Below are 21,731 nucleotides of genomic sequence, written 5' to 3'. Positions count from 1 at the left end.
TTTCTTTTCTTCTGTTGGCTATTTTCATAGCCCACCCTAGTGTTGATTATTTACGCCCGTTCTCTTTGCCCTCCATCCTTTCGTTATAGCAGCGTCTATTGTTTTCTTGGCTATACTGCTTGCTGATATCCAGAGCTCCCAACGTTTCTTGTTGTCATTTTGAATGTACCAATTTTAAAGAGTTAAACAGATTTGTCTACTATTATCTTATTATATATTTTGTTATTTAAGAGATCACTCGATTATATATTATTATTATATTATATAATATATATATTATTATGAGTGGTCTTCAATCTCAAACATTTTGTTATTAATATCCATGATGAAATATAATTACATTTACATGTACATGTATTAACACCCCCCCCCCCTCCCAATGTTGTACTTGTGCATTGCTTGCATGAGCTTAATTAAGTTTGTACGTAGGTTTTGCTACTTTAGTTATCTTTTTTGTAATGAGGCGAAATAAAATGAAGTTATCGGAATCTTTCACTTCCAGAGTGTCTTTATCAATTTATAGCTTAATTGCCTCGTAACCATACTAAAATACATGTACTATAAGTAATATTTTTCCTGAAAAGTTATAAAATCCCCAAACCGAAAATGACGTTATTACATGTACATTGGACTATTTATTTGTAATCTTTGGATCAAATCTGGCTGCAGACTACACTTATGCATGGCATGCAAAATTCACAAAAATGAGTTAATCATAACTTCACAGTCGATAAATTAGGTTAAACGGTTGTAAACTATAGTATACGGACAGAAAACTATAGTTAACGACGATAATCTATATTTCACATCTGTAAACCATAGTTAACGCGATCATCTACATGTATGTTTCAGAAGTGTAAACTATTATTATAATTATCAGTGGAAACAACCATTTGCGATTGCAAAACATAGTTTATCTGATAAATATAGTTTTACGATTGTGAAACTATGATTCACAGGTCTTAACTATACTTAACGAATGTAAATTATAGTTTACAGATGTGAATCTTTATTTATCAGCAAATTCTATCGTTAACATTATTTGCATACAGATTAACTTAGATTATCATTCGTAAACTATAGTTTACAACCATTAAATATGTTTTGCAGATAAAGTATAGTTAATGGACCGTTAATTATAGTTATCGAATCGTAACGGTTCGTAAACTATAGCTAACAATAAACTATTGTAAACTATAGTTAAGCGTTCGTAAACTATAGTTAACAGTCGATAAACCTAGTTTATCATCTGTAAAACTTTATATTTAACGTCGCTAAACTATTTTTCACATCTGTTAACAATAGTTAACGCGATCATCTATGTTTCAGAAATGTAAACTATAATTATCACTGAATATAACCATTTGCGATTACAAAACATAATTTAACTGATAAATATAGTTACAGGATCGCGAAACTATGATTAACAATTCTTACATGTAGCTATACTTAACGAATGTAAATTATAGTTTACAGATGTGAATCTATATTAATCAGCAAAATCTATTGTTAACGTTATTTGCAGACAGATAAACTATGATTATCATTCGTAAACTATTGTTTACAACAGTTAAATATAGTTTTACAGATGAAAACTATTGTTAACGAATCGTTAACTATGGTTTGTGGTTCGTAAACTGTTTAACAGTAGTTAACAGTCGATAAACCTAATTTATCAAATATGAAACTATGTTTAGTTCATTTTTGTGAAATTGGCGTACCATACTTATGACCCAGATACATAAAGAGGTTAACTTTTATAATTTCAAGTTAAAAGATGTTTTGTTTTTTAATATTGTTTGTTTGTTTTGGGGGTTTATTTCTTTTCTTTTCTTTTTTTTCCTTTTTTTGGTGGAGGGAGGGTTCTGTTCGAACGATGGGGATTGACTAAATGGAAAATGTATGACCTTGGTAGGCTTCGTGATAAAATAATGTAGACCACTGCGGTTTTCAGGTACCAACGAAGTGAAAATTTTAATATTACTTATATATTGTCCATTTCATGTTTTTACGCTTGAAGAGGTAGAGTGAATCTTAAAATAACAAATACAGTGATGGTAATTTTGGAAGGCTCTTTGGTGTAAGTGGAGCATGAACCCTCGACCTTTTAAAGTAGGATAATTTTCATTATCAATAGATATATTCATAAATGCTATGCACAAGAATTTTATCATTTTTCAGTTTCCAGTGAGTAGGTGTTGTGTTTTTGTTTTATGGCAATATGGTTTACCATAATATATTTAAATGTATTGTGAACATGAGGCACAATCACAGTCCAAAGCGAACAATGTTTTTTTTTTCCTTTAAGTTTGTAAAAGTCTATAAAAAAGTTAATGTAAAGTTACTAAATGGTAATGTCATGTAGATTTAATAACTGATATTGGTAATAATTTTGACAAGTAAAACCTTCAGTTTTGTTAAATTTATTCATAAAATAAATTCCACCCACAAAATTGTCGCATTTATTCATTTGTATACTAAAATTAATAAATTAAACTAACTGAACATACTACTTTTAAAAAATATATGCTTACGTTTTCCAAATTTTTGGACGTCAATATTTCTATTTTCTGTTGGCTATTTTCATAGATCACCCTAGCGTTAATTATTTGCTCATATTCTCTTGTCCCTCCATCCTTCTATACGCTATAGCAGCGTCTACTCTTTTCTTGGCTATATTCCTTGCTGATATCCTAATCTACCAACTTTTCTTGTTGTAATTTTGCATGTATCAATTTTAAAGAGTTAAAAATAGATTTGTTTATCATTTCTTAATATATATGATTTTTTTGTTAATTATTTAAGAGACTTGATTATGTATGATGATGAATATGGGTGGTCTCAATTTAAAACATTTTGTTGTATACATGATGAAATATTACATCTACATGTACACTGTATTTATACACCTTTCCACTGTTGTCCTTGTGCATTGCTTGCATGTTTGTGTGTAGGTATTTTGCTACTTTAGTTATCTTTTTGTAATGAGGCGAAATAAAAGGATTTTATCAGATTTTTTCACTTTTAGAGTAGCTATATCTAAGCTATTTATAGTTTAATTGCTTCATGATCATACCAGAGACATAAATAACAGAGATTGGCAGCTGATCGAAATCTCGCGAAATATCGCGGTCCCTATTGTAAAGTATTTCCAGTTTAAATCAGGATATCTTTCTAATAAACAATTATATCGAAATATAAACAGCTAAAACCTATTAACAAAACATTCAAAATATAAATTTTCATGAGTTTATGTCTAATAAACAATATTAAAACAGGACATTTAGGAGGCAGTTGGCTACCCATCGTCCGATATTTCGCCGATGTTTTATAGCTGGCCAATGTTTTTTTTCTATATATTAATCTTATTTTTTCAATTTTTTGTTTCAAAAAGGTCTAAAACCTATGCACATTTTTCATAAAAACAATATACTATTGGTTTTAGATTATACATGTATCTCAGTTTACTAATAAGTAGTTCTCAAAGTGAGGTTGGTCCCGTAACATTTTTCAACAACAAAACACGCTAATGGCGGAGTTGCCTATCTCTGTTATTGTGTCTCTGATCATACTGAAATATTAGGAGTGATATTTTTTCTGAAAAATTATAAAAACCCCAAACCGGAAATGACGCTATTACAGATACATGTTCATCTTTTTTTTCATTGACTGGATCAAATCTGGCCGGAGATGACACTTCTGACCCAGATACATAAACAGTTTAACTTTTATAATATCAAATGAAAAATTGTTGGTTTTTTATTATTGTTTTGGGGTTTTTTTTCTTTTCTGTTGGACCGACGGGGATTGACTGAAAGGAAAAAAAATATGGTTGGTTTTGTGATAAAATAATGTAGACCAGTACGGTTTTCACGTACTGACCAAGTGAATATCATAATTAATAGTTATACACATGTATATTTATATATATACTGTTCATTTCATGTTTTTACGCTTGAAGAAGTAGGGTGATTCTTAAAATAACAAATACAGTGATGATTATTTTGGAAGGCTCTTTGACGTAAGTGGAGCATGAACCCTCGACCGTTTAAAGTACGATAGTTTTCATTATCATTAGATTCATTCAAAAATGCTATGCTTGGGAATATTTGAATTTCTTGTTTCCAGTGAGTAGGTGTTGTGTTGTGTTGTGAAAATTATATAAATATAAGTAATAAGGAATCATGCTTTGAATATTATTAGGTGAAATACGGTCAAATACGGTCGGGGTGATCAAATCTATCATAAAGTCATTCGTGCCTAATGAATTTGATCACTCCCGACCGTATTTGATCACCTCATAATACTAAAGGAATGATTTCTTATTCCTTAAAAAATCGAACACATTGGTCCCAGAGAGAGAGAGAGAGAGAGAGAGAGAGAGAGAGAGAGAGAGAGAGAGAGAGAGAGAGAGATTTTACATGTTTCCAGTATTTATATCACTTTTATTGTTCAACATCATTAAAAGGACAGATTATAACAGATCGTACTTTTTACCGTTGAACATATCACTGTATTGTGAAGCTTATTTTTGTGTTGTTGTTGTTGTATTGAATGTTTAATATGTTTACAAGCATTTCATATAATTATGTTAGAAGGATTAAACAAAAGGTTTTTTTTAAAAGTCCGGTATCCCAGCCACTTTATTGTAATTGATGATGTTTCAATATTTTGCGTCATTTTCAATAAACGACAATGTTGGTTGTAATTTTATATTTCAATTTGAAGGGGCATGGTCACGATTTTGGTCAAAGTTTATTTTTCTGATTTTATTATTTACAATACTTTAGGAATGCATTTCTAATGATCAAATGAAATTCGAGTCATTCGTAGAATTATAAGCAAGATACATGGATCACAATTCTTTGTCATGTAAACAATAAACAATTGGTTTACATAGGTTCAATATACCAGTAAAACAATATTTTTCAAGCCGACTTGTCTATCTTTTCATTCATTTTAAGCATAAATAAACAGTTCCTAACGTTAACACATTTATTTTAGGTCTAAAACTGGAATTTTTAATTCAACGTTCAAAATATTCACAAACGCTTTGTTTTTATGGCAAAAAATTTCAAAGCTCTGTATCTTGCTTATAACTCAACGAATGGCACTTAAATTTTGGTTATCAAAATGCCTTACCGAAGCATTGTGAACATTTAATCGGTAAAATGTGTTTTGATTAAAATCGTGACCATGCCACCTTTAATTTTCATATTCTTATAGGACTTGTTTTAAACTAGTGTTTAAGCTTTGGTTTATTCCGCAGTACTGTTTGTCTTGGATATGGATTACGAAGCTATAGGCCTACGTACTTTTAAAAATAAAGTACCAAGAGAACAAGATGACGTATACACATATATATATCTTAGGGATTGGACACTTTAATATGTTATACCAATAAATAAAAATCTAAATGTGTGTGCGTTAACAGAATTTTTTTTTCACAAACCAACCAGATTTTTTCAAATGTTTACCTGCATTTTATTTACTGACGCTTGAAAATAAGAAAACACCAACTGATATAATTTGTCTCTATATATGCGCCATATAATTTGGGTTATTCGTGAACTCTTGACCGGTGTCCCTTTGTATAAACAAAGTTAAAGGGTTTATTTTCAAAATATCTAAATAAAAAAAACAGCTTACTGCAACTGTAAATGATGTCATTAAATGGGACGGAGAGTGGGAGTTGTTTGTCGGTTTTGAAGCGTCTAAAATTATGCAAAATGAAATTTTAAACAGATTTTGAATTACAGCAAAGTATTCATATATACTTTGTCGATTTTCTGTAGAAAGAGAAAGTACGGTCACTTCCTCTATGTACATAGAGGAAATGTCGTACCTTCTCCTTCCACTAAAATCGACAAAAACGATGCTTTACGTACTTTTGCACACTATCATGTAAATTAAATATGGATATTAACTGAAGGTAATTGGTGGTTTATGCGGGTAGAGATGATTGCAGAAAAAATTAAATAATCCAATGGTCTGGTATTTTCTGATTTTCCTGCTACCTTCATACTAACAGGAATCGTTAACGATATAAGTACATGTACAGGTGTATCATGATGTTTAAAGGGGCAGCAATGTAACTCCTATATGATTTTAAATATTCTTCACGGATCTAAAGAGAGGGGTTCAGAGGCCTTTAGACGCCCTTTAAAAATTCACTCGTCAATTTTCGCCAGCGGAAAAGTCATATGTTAAAACTGATATACGTGTATATGGATAAACTCATTATAAACTCATCAAAACTCCTCATAATCACTATGAATCGACTCTAACATCTCTAACAGAAAATGTTGCAGATACAAGTTAAACTTTTTGATTTCGATAAAAATATGTGTCAAGGTTCATATGCATTGTGAATTAACTTAAAAGAATCGACGACGGAAGTATACGAATATTGAACAAATAAAGTAGGATCTCATTTACATGTATATAAATTTGTATCCTTTCGTTAAATTATGTTTAAAGCTTATCCATAGCTTGTCAGTTGAAGAAAAATTTTAACAGACCACGAAAAGAATAATTTATGCACATTTAAACTCTAATTTTAAAATTTAAATTCCGTAATTGAAATAACGGTCCTAGTGTATTGTGAAGCAATTGCAACAAAGGATTTGTAATTATCGTTGTATTAAATCTTGTGGCAATTTAAACGATTGTCTCTATTGAATGGGCCAAGCACCCTTGTCAAATGATGCTATCAGTATTAAGCATGTCTAACAAAGACCCTTCTGACTCGGAGCATTGCTGCCTTGGTGATATCCAGAGATGATGTCACATACTAGTTCATCCGGGATCTTAGTTTGTGTACCATATCTGTACAAGCACTGAAATCTAAAATGGAGGAAATATAGAACATAAACAAAATGAGGCATGCTTTTCTAACGAACGGTAAGTCTTCACTCATAATCTAAAGCCAACTTGTGGTGTTTTCATGTATCTGTTCATATCATTTTCAATACAATTTTTCTAAGTCTCATATTGCAAATTTACAACGTATTTTGCCGAATATGTACATTTGCTATAGATATCTTGTCATTTTTTTTTCTATAAAGATAAACGCATACTTTATTTAACTTTTGCGACAGAATACTTAAGATATTGTTTCCTGTTGTTTCAGATATACATGAGTTATGATATAGATAAGATTTGTTCAAGATCATGGTCTTTAAAAGTTTAATGAAAGCTACAGAAAGTATCAAGATCGGTAAATTGATGCAATTATATAGGAAATTATATAACATTGCATATTATGTTAGCTTCTCGCTCTAATCTGAACACTTGATGATATCTTTCTCAAGGCGCTGGATATCAAGGATATCTATCCAAACACTTTCGTACATGTGTATGCCAGAGATATAAACATTTTACCTATATTTTCAATAAACATACATGACATTTTTACAAAGAGCTGCTTATTTTAGTGCAACGGTATCTAGAAATGGCTTTTCATATGCAGATGAGTGTCTCAAATATTGAGAAATTACTAGGTCAAGGACAACCAAAAAATTAAATTAATTCAAATTGATTAAAAATTTGATAACACACGAATAGACAAACTTTCAGGAAAAGCATTAAGATTATGATGGATAATTATGTTGATTTCCTATATTCTAAAACAGAGAATCTATACAGTTTTTACGTCGTATGGCAATGTGTGTCAGCAAATTTTGGCTGTTGTACTAAAGGTTGGACTGACAATGCTGACAAGATGAAGCAGATATAACTGTATCGAGTTAAAAGATTGATCACCTTGGCATTATGCAGCCAGAAATGTGATACACGTTAAATTATTTAAACATAAAAGAGATACGGTTAGTGTTAGAGATCTTTTTACCACCAAGCGAAGACTTTGTTGAAAGCGCGCCAAAATGATGCGCGCTGATATCATTCAGTTCAATTCATTCGTGTGAAATCTGACAAATTTGAGATACGTTTTACATTGAGATTGACTTTATCTCATTTGCTAAGGTCAACGATTTCTGTATCTGTAGCATGACACCGCTAGATATTCAAAAAAGATTTTTATTTTTTTTCGAATTCAACCAAACTGCTGGTATATCCCGCCGTAACTGAAACTTTATGATGTATTTTCATTTTAAAAAGGTCAGACATCTGTCATTGTTTTATTCTATGTCAAGTTATTATGTAAATTACTGACATTACTTTGTTTTTATCCATAGAACACAGATATTCACATCCAGGAAAACAAACATCCATGAAATAAAACAATTACTATGCCAAGTGCAAGAGACCGTTCAGCGAAAGCTGGAACTCCCAGACAAAAGTCGAGCCAGGGAAAATCACCGGCTCCTTCCGACGACCCTCCGCTTGTTCTTCCCTCCCACCAAAGATCTGAAAGTCCGGATAGTCGAGTGTCGTCTGCTCGAAGCAGACGTACCGATCCCGCGGGTCTCATCACAGACTTGACTCGTTTGAAGGAGATAACACACGATGCCAGGATCCAAAGCCCGTCATACAGAAAGCTGTTGGATGACTTCGGACCGGATGAACTTCCACAGACGGGGTTCCTCGATGAACAGGACGGACTCGAACCCAGGGACACTGTTTTCTTTGGAGGGGATATCGAGGGTCGTCCTCAGGAAATTGAGGACGACATTGAGGACATTGATGATGAACTGGAAGACGAGTTTGGTGAAGACTTGGATAACATATCTTCCATCGGCTCAGACGACGAGGCAAAAGCTGCAGAGTATGACACAGATCTAGAAGTAGATGCAGAAAGTAAGAAAGGTTCTTTATCCTGGAAATCAATCTTGGAAACAACAAATGAAATGTATTACCAAAAATGTTACCAATGCATTATTGTAAACTCTAATTGGTTCATGGTTTTTTTTCTAGAGCTAATATTCCCAGACAGATATGATCACGACACAAGTGGAAAATCAGCATATTTAAAGAAATGCGAAGAAATCGGGGTACAGCCGATCACGTTCTTCTTAAAACATATGCATGACACAGAGCTAGTCATGAAATACCACAGTCTTGGTCCTCAGGGGATGAAAGCAATAGCCACACCACTGGAGGTAAGACCACGCCCTTTTAATTCAATCAGTGGGTTATAACCGTGATTTTTACACTGACCACCGAATGCTGTTAAACTGGGAATCTCAAAATCAGGCTGGCTATAAATAAATTGTGACCAACCTTGACAACCTAGAGCTTTTTTAACGTGAAAAACATGTTAGTGTACAAAAAAGGTTACACTATAATTTTTTGATTTTAGTATGTAGTGCCTGTAAAATTAAGATCAAGATGGATTCCAACATGATTGAATATATTTTAATCTTTCCTAGCCAGTAGTTTAGGATCCACTCCGCTGAACTGAGTGGATTGTAAATAATGATGAATTTTATTATGCGTAGCTTTTCATGCTGAATTTGTACGATTGAAATAATTATGTGTAGTTTGGACGCTCTTTTATTTAAATAAACCGTAATAATTAGAATTATATTTTATCAGTTTGGAGAAAATTGTGATTTAATTCTATTTGAATAAAGGTGAATACAGTGATAGAGAAGATAGATCTCGAGGGCAACTACATCCTGGGAGAGGGAGCCACGTATCTGACGAGAGTTCTACGAGAAAATGTTTACGTCACAGAATTGGTATGATCGGCATAATTGTTGATACAATAGTCTTGTTCATGAACCTCATGTACGATTCCATTGTTTTGAGTGAAATAAACTGAACTGAACATAACTGAACTGAAGTTGTGTGCTAAAGTTATACATGTACATATTGTGTATATGCATGTAGAGATACATCGCCATGACAATGCTGTTTAATTAATATTACAAATTCCAGGTGCTATGTGATAACAAAATCGGGAACGAGGGAGCAAAGGCTATTTGTGAACTACTGTCTGAAAATAAAACAATTATTCATTTAAACCTGACAGGTACATCTTAATAACCATAAAGTTGTATTTTACATGTATCCCAAATATATTAGTTATTTTTAATCTGTCCAATTAAAAAAATACAAACTCGAAGTGGCGCTCTTTTACGACAAACCTTTAACACCTTTTTCAGGTAATGACATAGAAGACTCCGCAGCTGAGGCGTTTTATGAAATGTTAACGGTAAGGCATCACTTTGAACAAACCGTGTGACATGCGAGCTTGCAGTCATGTAGTTATATCATTTATCTCCTGTGGCTTAGAGATATGCGTCAAAAAGACGCGTATCATCCGCAATTTTTAATTTTTCCAATGGAGTTTAGAAATAGAGATCGGGATCTTCATTGACATATACGTAGTATTCTATACCATAGCAAAACAATTATAATCATTATTCTGTTATGGCGAAGCATCAGGATTTTTATAGACATATTTCTTTATACCATAGGAAAATTTACATTATATTTTTTTCTGTGTAATAGAGAATTACCTCAATAGCGACCCGCTGCTTCGCAAAAAAATATTTAATCATATCAATTTTCTTTGGTGTAGAGAAGTGTGCCAAAAAGACACTGATGCCCCGCCATAACGTTATTATATTTTTGTGAAGAAATGCGTTTATAAAGACCTTAATGCTCCACTATAAGATGTTATTATATCCCTATGTTGTAGAGAAATGCTTCAATAAAGACCTTAATGCTCCACTATAAAATGTTATTATATCCCTATGTTGTAGAGAAATGCGTCAATAAAGACCTTAATGCTCCACTATAAAATGTTATTATATCCTTATGTTGTAGAGAAATGCGTCAATAAAGACGTTAATGCTCCACTATAAAATGTTATTATATCCTTATGTTGTAGAGAAATGCGTCAATAAAGACGTTAATGCTCCACTATAAAATGTTATTATATCCCTATGTTGTAGAGAAATGCGTCAATAAAGACGTTAATGCTCCACTATAAAATGTTATTATATCCTTATGTTGTAGAGAAATGCGTCAATAAAGACGTTAATGCTCCGCCATAACATGTTTGAGGATGTGGGGGCTCAATGGTTCTCCGACTCCATGAATGAAAATGTCACCCTGGAGACTCTGGACCTCAGCTTCAACCGATTCCAAAACAAAGGATGTGTTCTCTTAGCTCAAGCTCTCAAGGTGCAACCATTTATCAGTTTACTTCCGTTAAAAATGGATAATGTTATCCTTGATTTCACTGGATTTGTTGCTTTTTAATTTTATTCATTAAATTACCGATATTTTAATTTTCTTTTTTTTTCTTTGGGGTAGGGTGAAATTGCATGTGTTTAAGTGTTTGTGTACCTTTGTTTCAGGACAACGTTGGGCTAAAATATCTTGACATCAGTATGAACGGCTTTGGCCTAGAGGGCGCTCGGGCACTAGAGGGCGCTCTGAAGGAAAATAAGTACCTGACGGACCTAAACATCAGCTACTGTCGTATTCCAGACGAGGCTGCTGTCCACATAGCGGGGGGTCTGCAGCACAACGACACACTGGAAAATCTAAACGTCAGCCTCATATATTATTAATTTATTTCTTTTTAATGAGTATGACAGAGTATGAAACACTATATAATAATTGCATTTGTAAAGTAATTAGATCAAAAACATTAATCGATTTTTTTTTCTGATTCAGATTGGATATAATCCTTTACAAGAAGATGGAGCGGACAAAATAATGACAGCTATTCAAGTCAATCAAAGCAGTGTATTAAAACTTATAGACTTTGGTGTAAGTATAGATGTACCAGTAGGCACTGCAAACTTATTGTAATCTCAGTCGGTATGATTGAATTGTATTTCTTTTATAAAAAGAAAAAATAAATGTTTATATTAAGTCAATATTGATTAAGTAATTCATGTCATCACTGAAGACAATAGCTAATACTGAAGTTGTGTTTTTTCTTTAAACACATTGTTTCACCAGCAAACATTAAATGTAAATTATAGATATTAATCATTACCTATATGTACATGTACGTGTATTTACATTTGTATCATGTAGACGTGTGAAATTCATAACGTGACTTTCTCATAATCCCAGGTTCTCATGGTAAAAAAGTCGTTCAAAGCACTGGAGGACCAACTTGCAGAAGAGAGAGGTCTAAAGACGATTTATGGCGGGGTGTTGCCCGACTGTCCCCGCACGAAGCTTAGGGGAGAGGGTAGAGAGATCGACGCCATGAAAATGCTGCTGCGAGATCCAATGTCAAAGTTAAAGGCATACGTAGAAAAAGAGGGGTACCGAATGATCGACCTTCTGAAGTCCTTTGACAGAGACAATAGCTTTACAATATCATTAGAGGAGCTCAAAGAGGGTATTAGGGTAAAAACAAGAAAATTGTATTTCAATGGAAAAAAAACATTAAAACTAAAACACGTAAAATACGTGTAGATATTTATATGCATACAAATCAGACACATAACATGTAAAATTGTTTTGTTAAATTCCCCGTTTGTATGTACATTATCTGCTATTGTGGTTAAATCCAGTGTTTTGTTTTTAAAGAGATGTAACATAGACCTCAGCGATCCTCAGATTTCACAGCTGATGAGACAACTGGATAAAGATGGAAATGGGGAAATTGACTTCAGGTAGCTGGGGCATTGCGCCTATTTTGTAATTAAATGTGAATAAGAACCGTGGTAAAGAATTCAAGTCATTGATTTTCGGGTGTTACAAAAATATAACAATGGTTTAGTTTTGATATTTCTTTTAAATTTAAAATCGTCTTCTTATCATTTCAATTTTTTTCCTTCATCTATCTTTTTGTATTCAGCTTTTCAATAGCTATAATCTTTGCATTCGCAGTGAACTTCTACAAGGAAATGATGAATTAATACTGAAGAAAAGGGCGGCAAAGAAATGGCAGCAAGCTCACGATAAAACTCTAGAAGAAACTCAGATGGAGGCCAAGTCGGAACCCAAGACCTATATGTCAACGATAGACACGTGACAATGTATGTTGCATACTCTCCTCTTTGACTCTCCTCTTTGACACTCAAGTGGGAGTTTGTGTTTCACCTGTACATAAAACATTCTTGTCGGATTTTTATTCGTGGACTGAAACTCTTTGGTTGCAGAGTTTAAGTATTTTCTTGTGGAACGTACTTTTATGATTAAGAGTTGTGACTTCTGCACACATTTGTTCTTTACATGCAGTAAAGATTCCGAATCCGTTGTGCTGTACAGTTAGAGTTGATGTTTCATCTTTCACGAGCATGTATAAAGCATGTAACTCCTATTTTGTTTCACTGTGAAAATAATCTCTTTTGATCATGTAAAAAATTAGCAAAACATTATAATGATTGTTTATGCATTGTTTTGTTATTAGTTTTTTGTTTTGATTTAAAGAAACAAAGCCTTTACAGTGATTCAACTTCCTGTGTATGTCCTGTGTATGTCTTTTGAAATTTATGTCCATTAGGCAACAACCGATTTTAGAGTTTTATATATATATATATATATATATATATATATATATATATATATATATATATATATATATATATATGCATGCTTTGAAATTTAAGAATATCACAATATTTTAAGTTTATCTGTATAAAATATTCATTTCACAAATAGCAAGATCGTGAACATTAGTCATAACTAACGCAGGGGATTGCAATGAAAGAATGAAAGAGATCAGTGATTTCCAGGAAAATAAAAAATATATCTTCTGTATAAAATAATAATTCCATAAAGTGCAAGTCCGTGTAAATCAATAAAAATCTGAGGCAGGATAATACTTTGAAAGAATTCTCTGAGGTAGAATTTAAACCAAAAAAATATTTTTCTATATAAAATATTTAATTCACAAAGTACCAGTCCATGCAAATCAGTCAAAACTAGCGTAGGGGATTACAATGAAAGAATTCTTTGATTTGCACGTAAATATATAATATGACTTCTGCATAAAAATTGTTTTTCAAAATGCACCAGTTCGTGTAAATCAATCAAAACTGATGCAGGAGATTAATTTATAAGAATTCTCTGTATTTCAATTTAAACCAAAAATATGTCTTCTTTATTAAAACAGTTATTTCATAATGTACCAGTCCATGTGAATAAGTTAAAACTATTATAATCATTAATTTAAATAAGTTCCAATTAAAAGCATAACTCACACATTTTTTAATGAATGTAATATTTCCACAACTTAGCTTAGCATCTTTGTCATCATAATATGTCAATTTTTGTATATATGTAATCCAATTAACAGATTACTAAAATCATCATTAAATTGCTCATTTTAAACAATAGACCAAATATTTGATTAGCAAATAATCACTAATCCCAGAACTTTTTTATGTCTCGTTGACTTCCACGGAGCAGGGAACTGGCCAGTCTGAGGCAAATGAAGGTTCGTCATCCTCATCCTCATCACCAGCCTTTTGCTCCTCTCTTTTACGACTAGCTTCTTCTTCTTCTTCTTCTTCAGGTTGGTTCTCAGGGTCATACTGATAAAGAACACATTTCTGAAGCTTCTCTAGTCAGGAAATGGTCTTCATAATCTTGACTAGAGGTCCCTGGTAGAAAATTCTGTTATAACATGGTTACCAAAGAAGAAAAATTACTTTCAAAATCTGAAATAGACACATTATTTTAATTATCTGAAATGTCTACCGGTACGTCTATATGGCGTTTTAAGTTTACATTATGGGCTTTTCTAAAGTTCCTAATATTTTGTTAATTCGTGCGGTAATTGCGGAATGAATGATACGGAACTGTTTAAAACTTGGAAATATCTTTAAGAAAAAAATAATTCCCTATTCTATTACTGCAATATTTAGTATCTTGATCATAACGAGGTTTATCTATAAGGTTTTTCCAAATGCTAAATGAAGTTATTGAAAATATCTTCAGTAGTAGTCTTTGCGGTCTGGTTTTTGTTCCCCCTTTTTATGACTCTTACATAAGGTAGTCCATACATATGCTGAGACGTACTAATACCAACTAATTCTGCCTTATCATTAGCCCTTTACCTATTGATACACAGTAGTCTATCTAACAAGACACGTCTCTAGACATCAGGGGTCAGTAAAACATATGTCTTACCAAAGACATGCTTAGTTTTATTTCTGCCGAGATATCCATTTTAGTGCTGGAAGCTGTAACGGAAGATCTCCTCGTTGCTTGCAACGAGCTCGGCTCTATTTGTTTTATTATTTCTGAGCTTATCAATGCAAATGTGCTATTGCGGAAAGATAAACTAAAGAGCCTCTCGTAATTTAGCTTGAATGTGATGCGCATGTGCAAGATTGTAAAATCCAAAAAAATCCAGATGATTTCCGGATTTTTGTTAGGAATTTTCGTTGATAATTTATTAGCGAAGCTTGATTGAGAAAAAATAAAAACAAATTGATGATCTTTAGGTACCAATGATGTTTGAAATACATAAAACAAAACAGAGTACTCTTCCGATTTCTCGGTATTAAAGGCAAAAAATTCTAGTCTTTTTTTTGTATAGTAGTATAGATGGGGTATTATAGACAAAAACGTTTGATATCAAAATAATGCATTTATTATGTTTGGAAGAAATAATTTATTCATTGTTAAACGTATCACGAAGTACGATCATACAGTGACATGGTCCGGTTGGTGTAACTAATTAGATAATCAATAGACATACATTTGAAAACTTAATTGACATCCTCTGAGACCACTCTTTTTAATACTGGGATTCTGATCACACATCAGACACATCATATAAAAAATTCTAAACAAAACAATTCCTCTCACGTGATATATATGATAAAGATCATACTTACATTCGTTTAAGGACACTTCCATGAACAGCAAGGCCGGCAACATGCAGTTCGAATTCTTCAAGAAAGTAATTGCTTGTATTCTTGCTTGTCTCGAACTTTCACGGAACCAACAGTCTAGATGTACAACATACACCATGAATAAAAAGTTTATCGGGTCACTTCAGGAAGATCGAGCAAAGCCTCTCTGGGAATTCGAGAGGGAATCTGTTGGTTTGGTCATGCATTTTTGTTTCTCTCAATGTGAGAGAGACCAGCGATGTGTCGGGATCGAAATTTGCACGATACGACCAGACTTGTCACGGTGCAGGGGATGTTGTGAATGGTACGTGATTGACAAAGATGGAGGTCTCCCCGGAAATGCTACGGATGGCTGCAAATATTTTGAACTGGTATGTGATCTTCATTATGTTTAAAATAGATATACCTGTAAAAAATAATTCCTATATGTTTTATATTGTAACGTACATGTAAATTAGATGTTGTAAAATGGTCGCGAAACTGTTTTTTCCATTAAATTCAAACATAAAATGAAATCTATGATAAAATACCTATACCTTTTTTCAGAGAAAAAAAAACGCAGCACTAAACCGCAGTATGTTATTTTATATTCAAATTATTTACTTTCCTTTTCTCCTTTTGGCAATTACTTTTAAACGTAAATTATAAACAACGCAGATATTATGTTTAGTCATGTTTGCTATAAAAATGACTGGAATTAAAAATAAAGGGCACATATTGCATAATATATCACATATCCTTTAAAATCGGGTAAGCGGCGCTAATCGATTTCTAAAGAAACTATTATCAATAAAGTATACATTAATATTTGAAATAATAACAAGAATGATCAACAACAACTGAGGTAATGATATGGTACATTTATACGTAGCCCGAACAACAATTGGTCATGCACTGTAGATACACATGCAGTTTCTTGCCATAAACTAATCAGTTAACAATTATTAGAAAAGATTTCTGGATGCAAAATACATGGTAGATTAAATTCATTATATTTCAAATTAAAATTTGCATTCAACTGTCAAAAAAATTATAGTATTATTTAATACAATTAAGAATGCCTTTTATTTGATATAATGTTTTAACAATAAATCTTGCATCTATCTTGAAAGCCACATTGGTTTTACTACTGTTCTTTGTTATTCATGAGTATATAAATCCAGTAGGGTAGGTCGGTATTATTCAGACTCTCATTGTTTGTAATGTTGGAATATATGTATCAAACATTTGCGTTCATTCACAGAGCAAAAATAACATGGAATCAAGAGGAAGCAGAGGTAAGTATAAGACCCGACACAATCTCATTGCAAGCAACAAGTCAAATTTTCAGATTGTAAAAATAATACCCTGATTTGGAAATGATGTATTCGACAATATAATATCAACTCAGACTTCCATCTCCTCTGCTTCGAAAAACTAACACAATAATAAAAATATTTGAACTAAATATAATGAAAGTTAATTCAATAGCTAAATAATGTATACGAATAAATTATGGGGTAGGATATTACATATAGACATACAGTTTGATCAATTTAAGGTCAGTATAAAGTCGGTTAGAATATGTATACATGCGTATATTTTGAAAATTAGCCAATAAAAATAGAAATTACATTATTGGAATTGTATGCCTTTTCCCCAACAAAAACCGTATTTTACCTGCATGTTACACTACGTTTCACAAAAAACTGAATATAACTATCTTTAAAATATAACTATCTTTAATTATCATATACAGTGTCCGCAAACTTGTCAGCAGTAGCAAGTACCACATGGTGGCCGATCAAGAACAACATCGTTTCCAATGTTCTTGATGGGATCCCCGACTGCAATAGAAGTAATATATACAGTTCAGCTAGAGAACCAAATCCATGGCTAGAAGTAACACTGCCCGGGGCAATAACGATTTGGAAAATAGTAATCTACAATGGTGATATATTTAGTAAGTATTGTTAAATTTGGATCCACATAGAACAGAATTTTATTTTGTTACGAAAAAATCTCAAACATCATAATTTTTATTAGAAAATTGATTTATGCACATAAGCAAAAATAAATATCAAATGATATTCATCAGAATAGAATGAGAGAAGTTCGATTTAATTATTTTTCAAAACATATATTCTTATTGGTACAGTACGATTTAATCAATAATTATCTATACGTATAGACAGATAATTACATATCTTTAACCTTTCACTTTTGCAGGTTTTGCTTTTGTCAACGTAAACGTTACGTACAGTAAAAACGGTGTCACCGACATCTGTGGCTTTTATCCGGGTGTATTATCACGTAACAGTGATCAAGTTTCGTTCTACTGCCCACCGGAAGCTCATGCTACTACAGTAAAACTGCAAATTCAGTCCAAGCCAGGACAACTCGATTTTCTCTATTTGTGTGAAATTGAAATCTACCGGAAAAGTTAAATCCTACCCAATCCAATTCGAATTTTATTTTATGTCCCGTTATCTATACATTTTTCATATATTACTTGTTTATGCATTAATTACGGCTATCAATGTGCTTTCTATAGACTCTCACCTATATTTCATATGTTTTTGGCGCAATATTGTTGTATGACGTCACTTGCCAGACTGTATTCATATTGTGACGTCATAGTATATGTTCTACGTTGTGTTGCTATAGACAATAAACGAATCTTACTATCTGCAACCTTAGGACTAGGCTAATGCGCATGCCCATAAACTGGTTCATTCGCATATATCTTCTACTTTCAACATGGCGCCAGCTATGAAGTTGCAAAGATTTGTAGTGATGATTTTCTTGATGGTTAGTTATTTATCTCAATTGTTTATAGATTTAATTGAACAAAAACATTAAAACAAGCTTTACACTATCTTTTGATGATGATAAATTGTACGTATATCAGTTAAACAATGTAGTTTCAATGAAATAAGTTTTACGAAGCGACCGTGGGTCTCGAGAAACATATAAATGGTATAGGCCTAGTCATATATGTGAATCAGTGCAGGCAAACTTTAGAACATAGATATATGTATGCAAACATATACAATTACTTATGTATTACGTCATATATACGTATTTAAATGCAGAGAGTATATGCATCCAAGAAATCAATTAAGGTAATTAAACACTATAAGTATATTAAGTACAGTTCATGTACATATAGTTTAATTGTACTACAGGCCTCTAAATTTCTATCAATAAGCTGCTTAATGTAGGAGAAGAGAAGTATTTATACCCTATCTGTATTTGTATTTATATATAGATAGGGTATATATGATTATCTTTCTCTTCTACATTTATCTGCTTATTTATAGAAATTAAGAGGCCTGTGATTGTACAGAGTATTTGTCTCTAGGAAGTTAATTACAATCAAAAGTGGCTTTCACTTCATAGTTTTATTATTCATTTATCATAATCATTTCACATTACTGGGAATCTCCTATCAATATGTCATTGTATAACATGGTATACATCAAACAGTTAATATATCTCTGAAGGGTTGCTGTATAATGAGTAAAATACTTTTGTCATTCACGATACCCTTACTTCTGCATTAACACTTATAGGATCTATAAATAGCACATAGGGGAAAAACACATGTCTACGTAATTTTTTTAAAGGCAGTATTTATATCTACTCACAGGCTTGTATTTTTTTCTTTTGTTTGTACTCGTATATCGGACAAATTTATGCTTTACTGAAAATACCCTTTCCTTTGTGAAACTATCACAATTATGAAGATGTTGACCCTTCACAAGTTTTGGTATGATAGGCTAAATTTAGCTGTCGATATCACTTGATAGATTGATATTCATGAGGAGGCATTACTTTCCTGGCAGGAAAATAAATATTTTTTATTGTTTGATATTTGATATATTTGTTACGTGATCGAATTGAGCATTATAATAAACAGCATAAAGTAATCAAACACATACATTTTCCCCTTTATTCAAAATTGACGCAAATTATAGCGTGTATAGCTTTAACACGCATAAAAGATTAATTATACTTTGGGAAAATATAGGAAAGTCAAACTGTTCTACATGCATTCATTTATGTTTAAATAATTTCCTTCCACAGGCTACCATCAGACTCGGATGAAAATATGGATCATCTCAATCATCTGAATAAAAAATATTGCATTGTGAAGAGTTACCCATAGTTTGTTTGAGAATAATGCCATACTTTGTCCTATTTATCATATGAATAAATTTATTGTTATGATATGTATATCATTATACACATCATATTGGTAATGTTCTCAGAATTGTAAGTTCAGAGACAAGAGAAATAAACCAATCACAAGCTGTGATACATCATAACCACATCTAACTTTGAGAGGATCTGGATTATCCCGGCAAGATTAAAAGAAGAGATAATATATTTGATCAGAATGACAAAGTTTGAATAAGTCTAATGAGTGCTCTTTGGAGGCTGATGATGTAATATCTGAAATTTTTAATCTTTTATGATCCAATGTGTCAGATATTCTGATACATCATCAAATTGTTATTTCAAATTCTTCTGCAGATAGAGAAAATAACAATATTAAAGAGTATGAAGGTGGCAATATATTGCAGAAAAAAATACATAGCCCACATTTTTTTTTCTGCAATGATTGCTACCTTTATAGCCCACATGAATCGTCAAAGAAAAAAATGTTTATTTATAGGTAGACTTAGGTAACTGCTATACTTTATACATATCGTCAAACATTGTTATACATGTTATATATTACTTTAATTTCTTTGCCAGAAAATATTTTTATTCTTGTAATACTTTTATTTTAAATTACAATGCCCAGCCCCCTTAATAAAATGGTGCGATATGCTACATGTATATCCATAACATTTATTTAATAGATCATACATGTAAACAAACCGAGCACAATGTTTCTTTTTAATAAGTCATTGATATATTTGTTATGTCATCAAATTCCAAATATATTTATGTTTGTTATACACCCTGTGGGTTCATTATTTGAAATAAATATCTTATTCTTCATTCTACTTGTTAATTTATAAGGAATGTATGTGTATGCACGATTCCTTATCAAAATTAAGCCTTATAAACATAATAATATTTCTTGCGATGCTTACGTTTATGCAAGGATGAATGTACCATGTATACGTCCCTGGTTTATGCTTACGTTATAAATATTACAAGTTCAGGGTCATTCGAGATCGAAAAGGGTACACTATACAGATCACGGTGTTACCAACAATGTTTATTTATTATTACAGATAAGGTTTATGTGTAATATATCATTAAAATGGATGTAGCATAACATACCGACATACTCTCGATTCTATCTGAACAAACTCGAACTACAGGATGTTTACAAAATTTCGCGCATGCGCGGCAGGCCTAGTCCTAAGGTTGCGGATAGTAAGATTCACAATAAACACCGACTGATGAAGACGTAACTCGGTCGAAATATTTTGAAACAGTGTTTTAAAAGTTTTTTATTATATATATATATATATATATATATATATATATATATATATATATATATATATATATATATATATATATATATATATATATATATATATATATGTATATATATATATATATATATATATATATATATATATATATATATATATATATATATATATATATATATATTGCAATGGAATGGATTAACTCTAAAATCATTTAGTTTATTATAACAATTTACACATGAAGAACAACTACCACAAGAACTGCGCCAATTAGCCTTAGCCGTCAGCTGTCCTTCCAATTAATTCTGTTTTATCGTTTTACTTAGTGAATATTTACTCCATCGAGAGATGGGGAAAATGATCAATTTATATGACTTACTCTGTTTATGGAATTGATAGGATGTCTTGGAATAAAAGATGCGGGTGCATTCGATCTTCAATTAATCAATTTGAATCTTTCTATATTTGAAATTCGGCTATTCCTTTGGTTGTCCACCCCCCGCTCCCACGAATCCTATTCTGACTAAATATGAAGTTGCCAGTTGGT

The 21,731-nt window shown here is 31.9% G+C and overlaps 2 protein-coding genes across 2 annotated transcripts; both read left to right on the top strand.

Moving 5' to 3' along the window:
• Positions 1-6,744: 6,744 nt before the first annotated feature.
• Positions 6,745-13,325, top strand: LOC105342296 (leucine-rich repeat-containing protein 74B). The gene is made up of 12 exons (XM_011449201.4): positions 6,745-6,903; positions 8,196-8,757; positions 8,875-9,059; positions 9,534-9,641; positions 9,841-9,934; positions 10,068-10,117; positions 10,927-11,094; positions 11,271-11,465; positions 11,593-11,688; positions 12,001-12,282; positions 12,466-12,551; positions 12,769-13,325. Exons 2-12 carry the CDS (start codon positions 8,250-8,252, stop codon positions 12,911-12,913), a joined length of 1,917 nt encoding a protein of 638 aa, XP_011447503.2. The 5' UTR covers positions 6,745-6,903; positions 8,196-8,249; the 3' UTR covers positions 12,914-13,325.
• Positions 13,326-15,748: 2,423 nt separating this feature from the next.
• Positions 15,749-18,395, top strand: LOC117689253 (uncharacterized). Its single transcript, XM_034469691.2, has 4 exons — positions 15,749-16,117; positions 16,990-17,023; positions 17,485-17,688; positions 17,955-18,395. The coding sequence occupies exons 1-4, from the start codon at positions 15,749-15,751 to the stop codon at positions 18,170-18,172; spliced, it is 825 nt and encodes a 274-aa protein (XP_034325582.2). The 3' UTR covers positions 18,173-18,395.
• Positions 18,396-21,731: the final 3,336 nt, after the last annotated feature.

The sequence above is a fragment of the Magallana gigas genome, chromosome 6, assembly GCF_963853765.1.
Source record: "Magallana gigas chromosome 6, xbMagGiga1.1, whole genome shotgun sequence".
NCBI lineage: Eukaryota > Metazoa > Mollusca > Bivalvia > Ostreida > Ostreidae > Magallana > Magallana gigas.
Note: the sequence above shows the minus strand (reverse complement) of the source record. Positions and strands in the feature narration are given on the sequence as shown.

What these genes read in the sequence shown, in the direction of transcription:
- LOC105342296 (XM_011449201.4), top strand. Translation starts at nt 8,250, where the DNA reads ATGCCAAGTGCAAGAGACCGTTCAGCGAAAGCTGGAACTCCCAGACAA. An exon ending in TCTAGAAGTAGATGCAGAAA is followed by an intron (nt 8,758 to 8,874) that starts GTAAGAAAGGTT and finishes TTTTTTTTCTAG; the next exon opens with AGCTAATATTCCCAGACAGA. An exon ending in CGTTTTATGAAATGTTAACG is followed by an intron (nt 10,118 to 10,926) that starts GTAAGGCATCAC and finishes CTTATGTTGTAG; the next exon opens with AGAAATGCGTCAATAAAGAC.
- LOC117689253 (XM_034469691.2), top strand. Translation starts at nt 15,749, where the DNA reads ATGAACAGCAAGGCCGGCAACATGCAGTTCGAATTCTTCAAGAAAGTA. An exon ending in GCTGCAAATATTTTGAACTG is followed by an intron (nt 16,118 to 16,989) that starts GTATGTGATCTT and finishes GTTCATTCACAG; the next exon opens with AGCAAAAATAACATGGAATC. An exon ending in GGAATCAAGAGGAAGCAGAG is followed by an intron (nt 17,024 to 17,484) that starts GTAAGTATAAGA and finishes TATCATATACAG; the next exon opens with TGTCCGCAAACTTGTCAGCA.